Source organism: Physeter macrocephalus, chromosome 14 (genome assembly GCF_002837175.3).
Source record: "Physeter macrocephalus isolate SW-GA chromosome 14, ASM283717v5, whole genome shotgun sequence".
Classification (NCBI taxonomy): Eukaryota; Metazoa; Chordata; class Mammalia; order Artiodactyla; family Physeteridae; genus Physeter; species Physeter macrocephalus.
The window spans coordinates 32,658,998-32,673,721 of record NC_041227.1 but is presented as its reverse complement, the minus strand read 5'-3'; the positions used below and the strand labels follow the sequence as shown (position 1 = coordinate 32,673,721).

Sequence of the window (14,724 nt, the reverse complement as noted above, 5' to 3'; positions counted from 1 at the left end):
GCAGAATACTAGATTATTCTTAATAAATAATTGCCCTGGCTGAAGACAGAGTGATGACCAGTGCCATCAACAGAGGACAGATGACAGTTTTTCAAATCAAGAGTTGTTTGCATTTCTTATGACTAGTTTAAGGATTTGCTAGTATCTTTTCCTTATTCAATAAATATTTATTGAACACTGATTATGTGTATTTAAAAACTTCATGAGTCTTTAGATATATCTCTACTGCTGAGTAAAAAATTGGAGAGAAGAGATCTCAGATTATTCTAGATCAGTTAACAAGCTTTTTTGTTTATTATTCTGAATTAAGCCAGAATAAAATATATTATTTAATTGTATTGACAGTTATAAACTGAGAAACCAGTGGGAGATAGTCGAATAACTTAGGTTTTGAGAAATATTAAATTAGAATCTTGGCCTCATTTTCATCAACCTTATCAGTTCTAGGCAAGTCATTCAGTCATTATATCTGCTTGCTGGTGGCATTTAGCTTGGAGCCATTTCATCCTGTGCCCAGTAATTTTATAGATAAAGCTATCTATAGACATAACAAAATCATAAAACTATTGGTTTTTTAGTGAATGTGAAGCTGTAAGAGCCTAAAATAGATGATCACAAAGCCATCATGAGGCAGCATGGCTCTTGCAAGTCCATATATAAATGTGCTTTGACTCCAGACTAGCAGGTTTGTATCTGTAATTCCTGTATGACTTAGCATGTAAATAATTTCTAGCTAAGATTGTATCTCCTCACTTATTTTTTAGTGTTTGGCGTCAAATAGAGTCCCAGGGGACAGTAAACAAGAAGGGATGTGCACTCTATTCGAAGACTGATGAAATCTTATTTGTTCATAATGAATTAACTGGAAAATTTCTTCTATTATTACATTCAGGTTTTATGGTGATTAGGAAAGTTGTTAAGGATGGGTGAGGGTAGAGTAATAAGAGTCTGATTAGAAAAAGGAAGCACGGAGACATTTTAAATGGTTGATGTTCCGTAAGTAGTAATTTAGCTCTACTTAAAAATTGGTAAAGGCCCAAGAAGTTTAATTTTTTACGGATGCTGTATTATGAGTAAAAATTAAGGTTATAAATTATTAGGGCAGAGCGACCAAAAAAAATCTCAGGATGGAAGAAGGGACTAGATAACCAATTCTACCAGAGTTCTATTTGATCATGAGCTTCAAGGAAGTATAACTCTTACTAGATATGACCTTGATTATTACTCTCAGAGTCTCAATGTTGTAAAATTTGACTTGTTCTTGAAGAATCATAGATGCATAAACTGCTGGATGACCTTTGTGGGAGCTCATATAAGTAGAAACAATTTGCAGACTTGAGTTATAGGTAAAGAGGGAGATTCAAACATTCTTAGTCCTCATTATAAATATATTTTTTTACTTCTGATTACAGCATCTTCACAACTATTTCACAGTGACCCTTGGAGTTCCTGCTTGGTGTTCTTACGTCTTTTTCATCATAGCCACCTTGATTTTTGGCCTTTTCATGGGTCTGGTAAGAGATGATGCCAATCTTTTTTCTTGTCTTTAAAGCCAGTTGGTTTCATGCAAAACTGGAAAGCAGCCAAGAAAGAAAAAGCTCATAAACAAACATCATTTTGTGTGTAATCTAAGCAGTTAAATAATATTTGCTTGTTTGATACTGCTCTCAATGGAAATTTGAGAAATACTAGAAAATTCATTAAATTATTATTGCCTAATCCTCTCCCTTAAATATTCTGAAGTCATGTGCTACCCAAAATATAGGCAGTGATGAAGAAAGAGAGACTTACTTGAATTCAGTCAGTTTCCAAGACAACTGAGTCAGCTGTGAATTCACAAATTGCCTACTTGATTAGAACACCGTGGTGATAAGGCCAAAGCTGTGAATTTGTTCCTTGGGTGAACAAGATGATTTTTCCTGTTCGTATACTCAAATTGAACCTCTAAACTCACCAGCTGCTTATACATACACTGCAGTTTTCCCAAGGTGGAGTGTGTAAGATAATGTGGATAAAAAACACAATCATTATTATGTGAAAAAATAAGATGCAAGCCACATCACTATGTCTTCTTTGGATATGAAAATTACTATCCATTAGGTATGTGTGTATTTTCTCCCTAGAGTTTTAGGTAAGTGTTGGAATAATACATTTATTTACTTAACTATATAGGCAACTATAAGTGTTTGGGTGTGTTTTACTCTTGGTTGTATATATTTTTGAAATCTTTCTCTTTACCTACACTTGATCAGTTTGAGCTTTAAAGTCTAAGAAGTTCGTAAAAGTTACTATGCTATATACTAATCACATAGCCCTTAAACACTGTATGATAGGACTAATTGATGATCACTAAAAATTTGTATAAAAAGGACAGCCCTTTAGGTAAGATTGTCTTAAAGTCTATCCTTACATTTTGTAATGTATTTCAGCTCTTTTGCAAGGTCTTTTAAAAGATAAGCTTAAAATGTTAGCAGTCGCCTTCATAGCAAGTCGCAACTTGGTACTACAAAGTCATATTCCAAGGAGCCAAGGAAGCTCGATTTTATTTTGCCATGAACATGCTTACTTCATATTATGGTTTATATTTGTCATTTGATTGCTGATGTTAACTTCATGGGTGGGGATAGAACTTAGATATGTCATTCATTAGGTCCTAGGTATGTTCCATTCTGCCGCATTAATTACTGCTAATTAACATTTCCCTAATGCTCTGGCCTAAAATGATTTGACTTTGGATATAACTTTGACTTTGGATATAAATGTGCTTCTCCCATCTACCGTCTACTCTGGAGCTGCATGAGTGTGAGGCTTCTGTAGGGGGAACAGTATGAGATCCTGGGCGATTCTGAAATGAAGTTATGGAGAATGTAGTTTGAGTATGGGCCTATTGGAAGATCATTGAAAACTCTTCGCACATAAAGAGTTTTAGAATTTTACTTTTGAGGTTGACCATAAGTCCAAGAAGTCAGGCCTGCCTAAGCCCTAAGTTATTTGGAAACTTAGTGTCAAATAATCAGTGTAGGAAGGTTATTAGAGACTTGACCTGAAGAAAGAAGAGAGTTGATTCTAGACTATTCAAGTGACTAAGTGATAGAGATTACTGTTCCTTCATAAGAAGTTGGGAAGAGAACGTTATTTAAGGAAATAATAATTTCAAAGCAGTAATAGACTCATACATTTTCTGTTAATACATTTCCATAAAATAGCAAACAAATGTCTCTGCTCAAAATGCCTTTTCTACAACTGTAACGTGTTAAAAGAAACACAACAGCTAGAATTTTTGCCTTCAGTGAGGTCTCCAGGTGAGCAGTTAATTGCTCTGTGTCACCTTTGCCATTAACTGGGGGCTGAAAGCAAGGCCCAGAGTGCAGTTATGTGAAACTTGGTCTTGGTGACCTTGGAGGGTGTCTGTCCCTCTATGAGTCTTTATGGAGTTTAACCTATGCAGTGGCCAGAAGGGGCAGGGTGTTTTCCATAGCGAAGTGATTTCCTGATCAAGTCATTGTTTCCCATAAGCCTGACTATTACATTTCCTCTTTTTCCTTAATTTTAAAAGATGTGAAGTGAAAACAAGGCTGCTAGTTTGATTTTTGTTTGCTGTCTTGATTGAGCCTAGTGGTTGAAATATTTTACTAAATGTTATTTTTCACATGTAAACAAAGGGCTCAGTTTTAGAAATCAAGTATATATTTTGCATTTTAAACCAATATGGGAAAGATCCTTAAGTGCATAGTCTGTGTATCAAATCACTCAGGCCGCATCATTTTTTGACATCAGCAACTCTTCTTTGAAGGATGGAAGATAGCAAAGCTGTAGACAGGCAGAAAAGCAATGCAAAACACAGGTAGCAATCTTTTGCCTCTATTATCTGGTCTGCATTTCGGTTGGTATGTGTAGACACTGTCTGGATTTTGCAGCTTGGGTGGACTATTTTTCTACATGCTGCTGACCAGTTCCTAGTGGAAGAAGGTTTCATCTTTCCTGTGAAAGATGGCAAATCCGTCTACTCTCCTCGTTTAGATGCCTGGCTGTCTGCTGAACTGAAACCTGAAAATCTAACCATGGAGGGGAAGATGAAGATGAGGACACCAATCCTATATAGACCCTGTTTTTTGTTTTTTTTTTTTTTTTTTTTTTTTTTGCGGTACACGGGCCTCTCACTGTTGTGGCCTTTCCCGTTGCGGAGCACAGGCTCCGGACGCGCAGGCTCAGCGGCCATGGCTCACGGGCTTAGCCGCTCCGTGGCATGTGGGATCTTCCCGGACCGGGGCACGAACCCGTGTCCCCTGCATCGGCAGGCGGACTCTCAACCACTGCGCCACCAGGGAAGCCCTAGACCCTGTTTTTAAACAGTGCCATTCTTAGTGGCTCAGAACGTGACTCATCCCAAGGGAGTGGTTCTTGAGACTGGAAAATAGATCCTGAACTGATAGAATGAGAGGGTTTACCTCCCAATTTCTGGGAAGGAAGACAGTATAATGGAATTATGTACTCTTAGAGACATAAAACAGCCCTTAGTGATAGACTAGTCCCAAGCCTGTCCTTCCAAGAGAAAGTGCAAGTGAGAGAACAGTTAAGTGACTTGCCCAGGGTCACACAGCTGACAAGGTTGAGGCTGGTGTCCCATAAGTCTTTGCTAGGCCCCCTTACCTAGCGCTCTAGATGGCCCAGGTATCTCGCAGGTGGGACTTACTCCCTCCCAGGCTTTGTTGTAAATGCCAATTATTTGTCACTGGCAGGTGTTTCTCCTTTCCCTTGCAATGTGTCAGGACCAAAAATTTCCCCTCCAGTTGGTATTAAGAAAGCCAAAAGGAAAAAAAAAAAAGTCACAAAGAACATTATGTCCAGTGAATAGCTTCTATAAGCAAGTGACTGTCATATTAGAAATAGGTTTTCAACCTCAGTCTTTTCAGATGGAAATGTTTTCCTCTTTGCTGTTCAAATCAGTTTGATGGCTTGGAGCTTGTTCCTTCCCAAGGAGGAACACTGCCCAGCACATGGGTCTCCTCAGCCTGGCATTTAGACCTTTCTCTGGATCCAAGAGCCCCTGTGGTCCAGTTTGGTGTCACTTACAAGAGCCAGATAGCTGCTGCTGCCCTTCCGCTCCTGACCATGTCCAGGACCCTAAATGCCACCTTTCAAGTGGTCATTCTAGAGGTTTCCCCACCCCCATAACTGGTTGTAATCTCTGTATCTCTTAAGTATCTATCAAAGAGCTTTCTTCATTTTTTATGAGACCCCTGTTCCATATTGCTTTATAATTAAATTGCCATTTTTTTCTCTTTTTGAACCCTTCCCCTCAGAAGCTAACATGATATATTGAACCTAATGAGCCAAATAGTAAGTAAAGTAATAAATGAATATACAGATGGTAATAATCAAAGTGAGGTTCTCATTTGATGTTTATAAAATTGAATCAAAAGGATGATGACTTTGGGTTTTTAAAATTTTAGAGCCCCTTAAAAACATATTTATGAAGTACTATTCCTATTTTAAAGACTGGGCAGTTGTTCAAAGTGTAGGTGAACTCCAGGAGTTAGCTAGGTACAAGAGGAACTGTGAAGCCCTTCTCAGTGGGCAGCTTCCTCCTGTGCTGGCTTCTCTGTGTTGTGCACTGTGTAGGGGAGAACATGGGGAGGGCGTAGAGAGTGAGGGGCTCCCGCTGACTTGGCCCCGATTCACACATCGTCCTGTCAGTTTCATCACCACGGCCCACACCATCCAGGCCTGGAACATGGACTAGAATGAACCTGCCTCTTAGGAGCTTGTGGTTTATCAAGGGAAACAGCATGTTTATAGTAAGTAGCAAGTGACTCAGTGCTGCATTCAAGGTCAGAGGTGTGAAGCCAGTCAATCACTGTTGAAAATAGGATTTAGTTCACATCACTGAAGTGTTTTCTCACAGTTTGTCCCTGTAGTAATTTCTTATAGGACTCTTACCCTGAAGTAGTCTTCCACGCAATCGGGATTACCCACTGGTGAGGGACAACCCATGTACAGATGAGTTTTATTTGTCAGAATATGTTTTCTTTTTTAAAGATCACTTTAGACTTGGCTGATAGTGTCTGTTTTCTTACACTTGCTTGATTCATCTATTTTTAGTGGGCTCTGTGTATACATTTGATTTTGTGACCCCTGTTCTAAAGTTAATAGTGTTTTCCTACATTATATCACATTTGAAAAATAGAAAATTCTTAATTATACCCTTGTCTTTTTTTGAGGACTTTTGACCAATTGCTGTGTATTGATATTTGTCTTTGAATGTCTGGTTATAGAAGCTGGACCTAACTTTGAGGTTGTTTGGTAACAAATGTCCTATCCACTCACTGTGAAATCACTTTTTTCCCTCCAGGTCTTGGTGGTCATATCAGAATGTTTCTATCTGCCACTTCCAAGGCATTTATCTGAACGTTCTGGTAAGTGTGACAGATTCATGAGATAGAGTATTTTTGGAATTCTGTGGTATGCCCTTTCATGCTCATATAGATAGTGGATTTTTCCCCTGATTTGCTAGGTGACCAAACCATCACCATTACGAAATTCCTTTGAAATATGTTCCCTAGATAGATTTGAGCAAGAATTCTTTTTTTCTCCTCTCTTAAATTAAGGAACATTTCATTTTGGCAATTGCTTTTTCCCTTGAATTGTTTGCCCTTCATTAATCAGTTGACATCTTTTCCTTCATTGAAACTGGAATGAGCAGGGACGGAGGGGAACTGACACTTACTGAGTGTCTACTGTGTGCCAGTAACTGTCCTGAGTCCTTTAAAAGCCATCTCCCCAAATCCTTTCACTATTTCACACTGTTCCTGGGACCAAATACCCCTGGATTTCCATGCTTTTATTCCTATTCTTTTTTTTTTTTGGCTGTGCGGTGAGGCATGTGGGTTCTTAGTTCCACGACCAGAGATTGAACCCGTGTCCCCTGGAGCGGAAGCACAGAGTCTAACTACTGGACTGCCAGGGAAGTCCCCATGAAGACGCTTATGAGATTTCATAATTGTTGAATTTTATGTGGGAGTTCAACTAAATAAGCTTATATTTCTTTTTAGTTCTTGACGTTTTTAAGGCTTGGAAACTTCCATATATAATTATAAAATATGTTCCTTTGAATTCTTAAAAGTAACAGAATCCCATTTTAAAACAACTTAGGGGAAGAAAGAAAAATTTATTAGCTCACAAAACTGAAAAATCCAGGGATGTTCTGGCTTCATGCACAGCCCAAGGGATGATAGGTTTCTACTTCCATGAAGCTGATTCAGTAGCTTTCAACAGCCCCAACTCACATTTTATCAGCTTAGCAGTCCCTGTAGAAAGAGAGAAAGCTTTTGCTCCTGACTCTGGCCAAAAACTCCTGGAAAGTACTCTGATTGGCTTGGCTTAAGTCACAGTTCTGAACCAATCACCATGACCAGTGAGTGGGTCACTGAACATTCTACAAGGTATAAAATACAGAGCACAAAGGAACCTTTGCCCTCCATGCCCCTGGGCTCTGCCAAAGTCAACATGGTTAGTGAAGTCTCCAGAGAGAGGTGGTGGGGCCAGGATGCCATCCAGAGATCTGTTCTGTGTGATAACATAGTTCTAAGATGGAGAAGACTGTCATATGCCCCATTGTTTGATTTCACAGCTAAATGTACTCAATTGCTGAATGACCTTTCTTTAATTGAAGTATAGTTGATGTGCAATGTTATATTAGTTTCAGGTGTACAACAGAGAGATTTGATATTTTTATAGATTATACTCCATTTTAAGTTATTATAAAATATTGCTTATATCCCTATGCTGTACATTACATCCTGTGTCTTATTGATTTTGTACCTAGTAGCTTGTACCTCTTACCCCCTTCCCCTATCTTGCCCCTCTCTGTTGGTAACCACTAGTTTGTTCTCTGTATGAGTCTGTTTCTGTTTTGTTATATTCATTTGTTTTATTTTTTTTAGATTCCACATACTAGTGAAAATATACAGTATTTGTGAATGCCCATTGTTTATTCAGAGGATGTTCCCCTCTCTTCCCTCCACAGAGCAGAATCTGAGGTCAGAGGAGGCTCATACAACTGAACAGTTGCAGGATGCAGAGGAAGAAAAGGATGATTCAAATGAAGAAGAAAACAAGGACAGCCTTTTAGATGACGAAGAAGAGAAAGAAGACCTTGGTTATGAGGAAGAAGCAGAGGAGGACGAGGAGGACAGCCCGGCTGCTGGCATGGACGAGAAGAGGAGTGATGCCCGGGACCAGGGGCCCCCGAGGGAGGTCCAGGAGGATGAAGGACCTGGTGGGACTGAAGACAATGCCCCAGAGCAGCCCCGTCCAGCTGGCGCAGAGGCAACGGAAGACACAGTGAGACAGCGCAGAAGTCAGCATGCCGACGAGGGACCGTCGGCCTGATGACAGTGTTTCCAAGGATACAGACCAAAAGAATATGTCAGCTTCCTTCTGGTCTGCAGTTTAAACCAAATCCTTATTTTTTCTTGAATGAGCAAGCTTCTCTTAAAAAAATGATCTCTAGCCATGTAGTTTCATGGCATTAAGCCTCATACATATTAAGGAGAATCTTTCAGGCATGACAGTCAGGATACAGAAAAACAAACATGCTGTTAGGGTCTGTTTGGGACCTGTGATGAGAACAAATTCATTTCCTTGGGGCTGCAGAGTTTTGACCAGAGGAAGCAATCCCCAGCCATCATGAGCACTGTTCATGGGCAGTAGACAGGGCTGCAGGCCCCTAACATGAAAGCAGGGCGAATGAACGTCCTCAGGGTGTAGCTGATATCTTGCTTCCTCTTCTTGTATTGAATATTTATTTTTGTCAAACTGTAAGAAACATCAGGTACCGTAATACAAGGGTACTTTTTAGAGATAGAAATTGAGAGGGCCTTGGATATTATTGTAGAAAAGAGCTTGGAAATCTTCCTAACTCTCTAAATCTCCCTTCTTATGTTTTATTTCTTACCTTTAGCATTTCCAGCTTTCCCTCCATGGGCCTGCAGGCCCCTCACACTCTTCACAATCCGTCCTTAGTGAGAGGACTCAGACAACAGTCTGCTTGACATCAGCTGCGTGTATTCCACCTTAAGGGTTTAGATGATCAAGAAGCACAGCCCATGAAGCCATGACTGCCAAGCATCTCAAATGAAATGTTGTAACCTTTGGAGATTCAAAAGGAAGTAGGGGTTTTACAAGAGAGATTTTTCTTGTTGTTTTTAGCCAAAATGTAGTCTTTTTTTTTTTTTTTTTTTTTTTTTTTCTAAAAGTTCCTTTAGCAGTATTCTTTTTGAAGCCAGAAGTCTCCTAAGTCTTGCCAGTACAAGGTAGTGTTATGAAGAAAACTTGAATACTGTGTTGTTTTGTTTCCATCTCAAGAGGTTCCCTGGCTCTTGAACCACTTTAATAATAACTGAAAAACCATTTCTGGTTTTCCTTCAGTGATGTGCTTTTGGTGAAAGAATTAATGAAAGTGTATATCTGGAAATGAAAGATTTGGTTTCGTTTCCTTCTTCCTTAATCTTGTAAAGAATTTTATCCCTGTAAATCTCTCAATACTCAATCTGCTAAAAGTACCCAGGGGGCCCAATGTCTTTTAAACAATCCATCCATCTACCTGACTTGCGTCTTAGAATAAATTCATAATATTAGATTCCAAGCTTACGAAAGATGTCTAAAGTTGATCCTACACCCCTTTGGGTCCAGACTGAATAATAAGTCGTACAGGTTTATGAAATTCAAAAAGCTTCTGTCATCTTTAAAAAGAAAAATGCAGTATATGCCTATCTGGCTGTTTCAATAACCCTTACGTTGTACTAACTTTGAACTCGGGCTCACTGGAGGAAGGGGAGGTTCTGAAACTCTACCCTGGTGTGGCTGAAGGAATCTGTTGCAAGCCTCATACAAAGAGAGTTTTTATTCTGAAGGAATCCAGTTTTTAGAGTTGGTTGTTTTTCATCTTCCCAACTCAGTGACCTGACAGTCTCATCCCCCAGTGCGGTGACATTCATTAAGAGTTGCCAATAATTTTTTTCTTCAGACAGCAACACGACCTCAAGTTTGAGGCTATCACAGAACTGACAGACTGGGAAAACCTTGACTTGTGCTCATTTCTTGCCCCTCCCACCATCTGGGGCTCTGATACCTCCTCACCCAAAGCACCGTGGTTCTGAGGGAGGCAGCTCCATCTCCCTGATACCAGGAAGCCTTTCTGGATCAGAGCTGAGCTGGATCTACCCTCCTGTCACTGGATTTTCTTTCTTTCCTAATCAGCTGAAACAAAGTTTTCAAAGATCATTGAGTTCAAGTTAAAGGGTATGGAAAAAGAAGGGTTTCATAGTTTGGCTTTTTCTGTACAATACCTCCTCCCCCGCAATACTGAAATAATTGTTTTTTTAAGTGGAGTATTTCACTAAAGGGGAAGGAATGAAGAAGTAAAGTCTACTTTGGCTTTTTATAAATGTAAGGCCAATTCCCAGTTGGACTCCAAATAGTATCTGATTATATAATGAGACAAATGTATTTTCTTTCTCAGCAATACTTAAAAAGAAAAATTGGAGGAAGAGGAATAAAACAGTTTGGAGAACCGGATCCATTAAAAGTTGAAGTATCTGGCTACGGGGACCATTTTTCCTGTTTTTTGTTTTTTGTTTTTTTTTAATATTCTGATGAAAGATGTATACATCTAATTTGATTTCTTTCCACTTCTAGCCTTTAGGTTCATTTTCAATACTTACTGAATATAAAATTAAAGGAAAAAAGTCAACCCAAAATAATTTAAAATTAGATTAACATTTCAATAGAATTGATAGACTTTTCCTGTAGATAATATATTTAATCCAGAAGTCAAGTGCATGGAAACATGATTTTGATTGAAAAAATAAAAAATAATCATGCCTCCCTATATTACAATATCAGTTAATTAGTTACAGAATAGTATTTTATATATATCAGAATTAGGTAAATTAAATAAAACTGTTCATTTGGGAATGGGAGTGCAGTGCTTTATGTGTGAGTAGTGGGAATGGGGTGCCTGTTCACTGATTAGAGGGAAAATCTGAAACTTCTAGCTCATTTTCCTTAGTTTCTTTCTTTTATTATTCATCTCTTGCCAAACCGCCCCAACTTGCTTAGAGAGCTCATGCTGAAGCAACGTATAGGCAATCCCACTTCCTTCTTTCCCTTTGAAATGTAAGCATGAATGGGGCAAGGCCCTGCTCGTTCAGCTCACAGGGCCTGGCACCACATGGGCACGCACCCCCAGCCTGATATCGGGAACACAATCCCTGTTAGCCGCAGGCCTCCTGACTACAAAAAGAAATACAAAATTACTAATGTGACAGAAAGCAAACAAGCTTTGGTCAGGTTGATGTTGACGGTGGAGAAGGCCAAATTTTGACTCTCTTATGACCTAAATCCTTGTTGATAGGAGTTATGGTGTTTCTCCAGGATTTGGGTATGTGTCATTTGGGTAGATGATAAAAGTGTCTTTTAAGGCAAGTACTTGGCATGTGACTTTTTATTACCAAGTCCTTTAAGAGTGGAGCCTGTTTTACAGAATGGGAAACATTAAAGAGTCCAACAAAGGGTAGAAATGATAGGACGTACCTGAGCTTTTAGCATAAAACCTTACATTGGCATGAAGTGAGAGAAAGAAGGGGAAGATTGGTGCTTTTGCTAATGTGTCTCAGTAGTTTCGATATGTCCTTCATCTCAGTGTTAAAGTGTTATTTCTGCCAGTATTCTAAATGTGTGGTTGACCCATTCTTTCAATATAATATTTTGGAAAGTATTCATGTAAATCTTTTGCGCTAATAGAAAAGTTCCTTCTTGTTTAGTATCTGTTTCCCTCAGTCCTACGTTCTGATCCCTTGACAACCAAACATGGAGTCATCAAGTCTGATGAACCCAGATGGGGCAGTTTTTTGAGCATCTTTCCTGAACCAGGAGGTTTGGTTGAAAGGCCTTTGATAGTTTCAGACCAGGACATGTGGCCTTCAGATGGCTTATTTTCAGTGCAGTTTCGTGTGAACTGTGACACATGTGACTCGTACAACTTTAACATGTTTCTGATGTATTTTAATCATATTTGTAACTAAATAGCTTCTTCGTGCAAATGCAGCTTTTATACTAAAAATACTGTTTATTTGTATTGTAATACATTATAAATTCGTTATTTATATTCTTGTAATGGTCTTAATCTTTTAGCCTAGTGATACTTAATTATTTTTTTCTTCATCTCTGTATTTTTTGCTTCTGCAGCAACTGGAGTGGGAAATCAGGATATGAGTCTGAAGCAGGGCATTGCCTGAATTACAAATCACCTTATCACAGAATTGTATATCATCCTTGATGCTATTTGTTTTCATTTTATTGTAAATTTCCACTTGCATCGAAACCTAATGATAGTGATAACTAAGTAAAAACAAAACAGTGTATTGCTTTTCATATAAGAATTTCACAGAAGTCATTTGCCTAGGCAGTGAAAAATATTACTTCCTTAAAAAATTTTCGTGTGTCCATCCTCCATCCTGTCTGTTCATTTTCCCTCTTTTCTTTCTCCTATTTTCCTTGACTTCATGAAACCTGAACCCTTGCCTTTAGCTGCTCTGGAAGGTTCATGAAACCAAGAACGAGTGCAGAGAAACAAGGCTTCCTCCTTGTCACAGTCGCTGTGTTGCCTATAGAAACTCTATAGGCAACACAGGTCTCCTCCGTCCTGAGGTCTGGAGGTGACCAGGGCTGGAGTGGATGGCAAGGGATGTTGGTAGCCCTTCAAGACACTGTGAGTCGACCTGTGTCTCCTAGGGCATTCAGAAGATTCTGACCTACACCTGACCCTTCCTATCAGTGTAGCAGTGGAAAAGCACAAAGGACATGAGGCGATTCTTTTATTAAACACCCTCAGGGACTGAAATAATGGATATTGGATTTTTCACTTTTGAAAGATGGTGGGGGGGTGTAGTAAAAAAATGGTTAAACTTCCATACCACCAAATCCTTCCCCTCTGAGCAACTGGTCTTGGGAGCAAAACCTGCATCTTTTGAAGCCAACAACACTGAGGTGCAAAATGCAATCCCCTGCTTTGCTTCTATCTCGGAGGCTCTTTGGAACCTGTTCCACAATAACGACACGTCTTTCTTAGGACATGTGATCTTCTTGAGACTGAGAACTGGATTAGGCTAGTCTAGGCTGTGTTAACAGACTCCCAAATCTCAGGGACTTCTAGAACGAGAAATTTATTATTGTTTCACTGAGTTCAGGCATCCCAGAGAGCAGAGGCCCTGCTTCATGCAACTTTTTCTGGGACCCAGGTCAAGAGAGGCTCTGCTGTCTAACTTGTGGCTTCTGAGGTGACTGTGTTCATTTCACCCTGGTCACTGGGAAGTGGAGAGAGCACGAGTGTTGCTGGGAGGTGTTATAGCTGGGCCGTGTCACTTATGTCCACTGGGAGAGAGGTCACGCCTAACCTAAAGGGGGGCTGGGCTGTGTAATCTTGCGGTGTCCTTAAGAAAAAGGGGGATTGAGAGCTAGCATCTCTGCCACAGCGACTTTATCTTACCTGCCTTTGTAACCTGAGTGCCTCACGAAGATTAGTCGTATAAATGCACATGTTGCAGGAGAGGGAAGAATACACACGGGCCCAGTGCTGGTTGTCTTCCTTCTGCACTTTCCTATAATTGGTCTTCAAGATACCAGAGTTTTCACACTGTGAGTCGTGTGTTCTCATAGAGTTCGTGTTTTGTTTGGACAGATGGACCTTAAGTGCAATAAGAATGACGGGGGATATACGTATACATATAGCTGATTTACTTTGCTGTACAGTCGAAAATAACATTGTAAAGCAACTATACTCCAATAAAAATTTTTAAAAAAGAAAGAGTAATCTTAAAAAAAAAAAAAAAGAATGACAAATAGAAGAGTTAAGAGATGCTATGTGAGGTTATAAGAGAGGAAGCTGATCTAGGCTGAGGGTTTGGATGGTACATGTGACCAGGAGGGCAGGATTAGGGGTTTCTGAGGCAGAGATGGATTTGGAACCACTCTAATGCATGCAAGCTACCTTTAAGATGCACGTATGGAAAAATAGGACTAATATTTATTTCAGTGGGAGGTTCTTTGCTGAGCATTCAGAGTGAGTTCTAGACCTCATTTTCCTTTTAGGGAATGAGAGAGGAACAGTTATTAATCTTTGTATGAGCTTTTTCTACCATTTCAATGTCTTTGATATCTAATCAGTAATTTATAAACTCCATAAATCTCCCTAAATGGTTTCTAGTTAATAGACATCTGATTAATCATGTTAACCTTAAAAATTATACTTTGGAAAGGTTTATACCATCAGAATTCTTTGTGTTCTGTTGTCCCTGGTGGGGCATATAATTCCTAAAATTATAACTAGTTACTCTGTAGAGTCCATAGGATAGACCCAGACTCAAAGGGACAACCTGCCAGGTTTACAAAATTACAGAGCTGTCACTCTATAGGATTGGCCTCAATTGTTAGTTCTTTGTGCAATAAATTCTGAGCATGAGTCTCGATCTAATAAATAGCATTAGAAACCAGCAGGTTATGGGTTAACCATTGACTTTTAACTATTCCAACTAATAACAATATTGTACAGAGTATTCTAAGACTTTTCATACCCTTGACTCCTCCATAGATGGGAGCCAGCTGTGGGCAAAGCCATGTGGTTATACTGTGGCATCAAGTCCTTTGACCCTCCTTCAGAGGCTT

At 39.4% G+C, this 14,724-nt stretch overlaps 1 protein-coding gene across 2 annotated transcripts in view; it reads left to right on the top strand.

Moving 5' to 3' along the window:
* The window catches only part of TMX4 (thioredoxin related transmembrane protein 4), a 43,728-nt gene extending 29,873 nt beyond the window's left edge, over positions 1 to 13,855 (top strand). Inside the window, exons 6-9 of one of the 2 annotated variants that reach the window (XR_448700.4) lie at positions 1,413 to 1,514; positions 6,353 to 6,416; positions 8,027 to 8,442; positions 8,963 to 13,855. Coding sequence is in view for 1 of the 2 variants with exons in the window: in XM_007121147.4 (XP_007121209.1) it covers positions 1,413 to 1,514; positions 6,353 to 6,416; positions 8,027 to 8,391 (531 nt within the window). In the remaining variant the exon portion in view is untranslated. Of the gene's footprint in view, positions 1 to 1,412; positions 1,515 to 6,352; positions 6,417 to 8,026 lie in introns of both variants that reach the window. The other variant, XM_007121147.4, reaches the window with a different exon arrangement.
* The last annotated feature ends 869 nt before the right edge of the window (positions 13,856 to 14,724 follow it).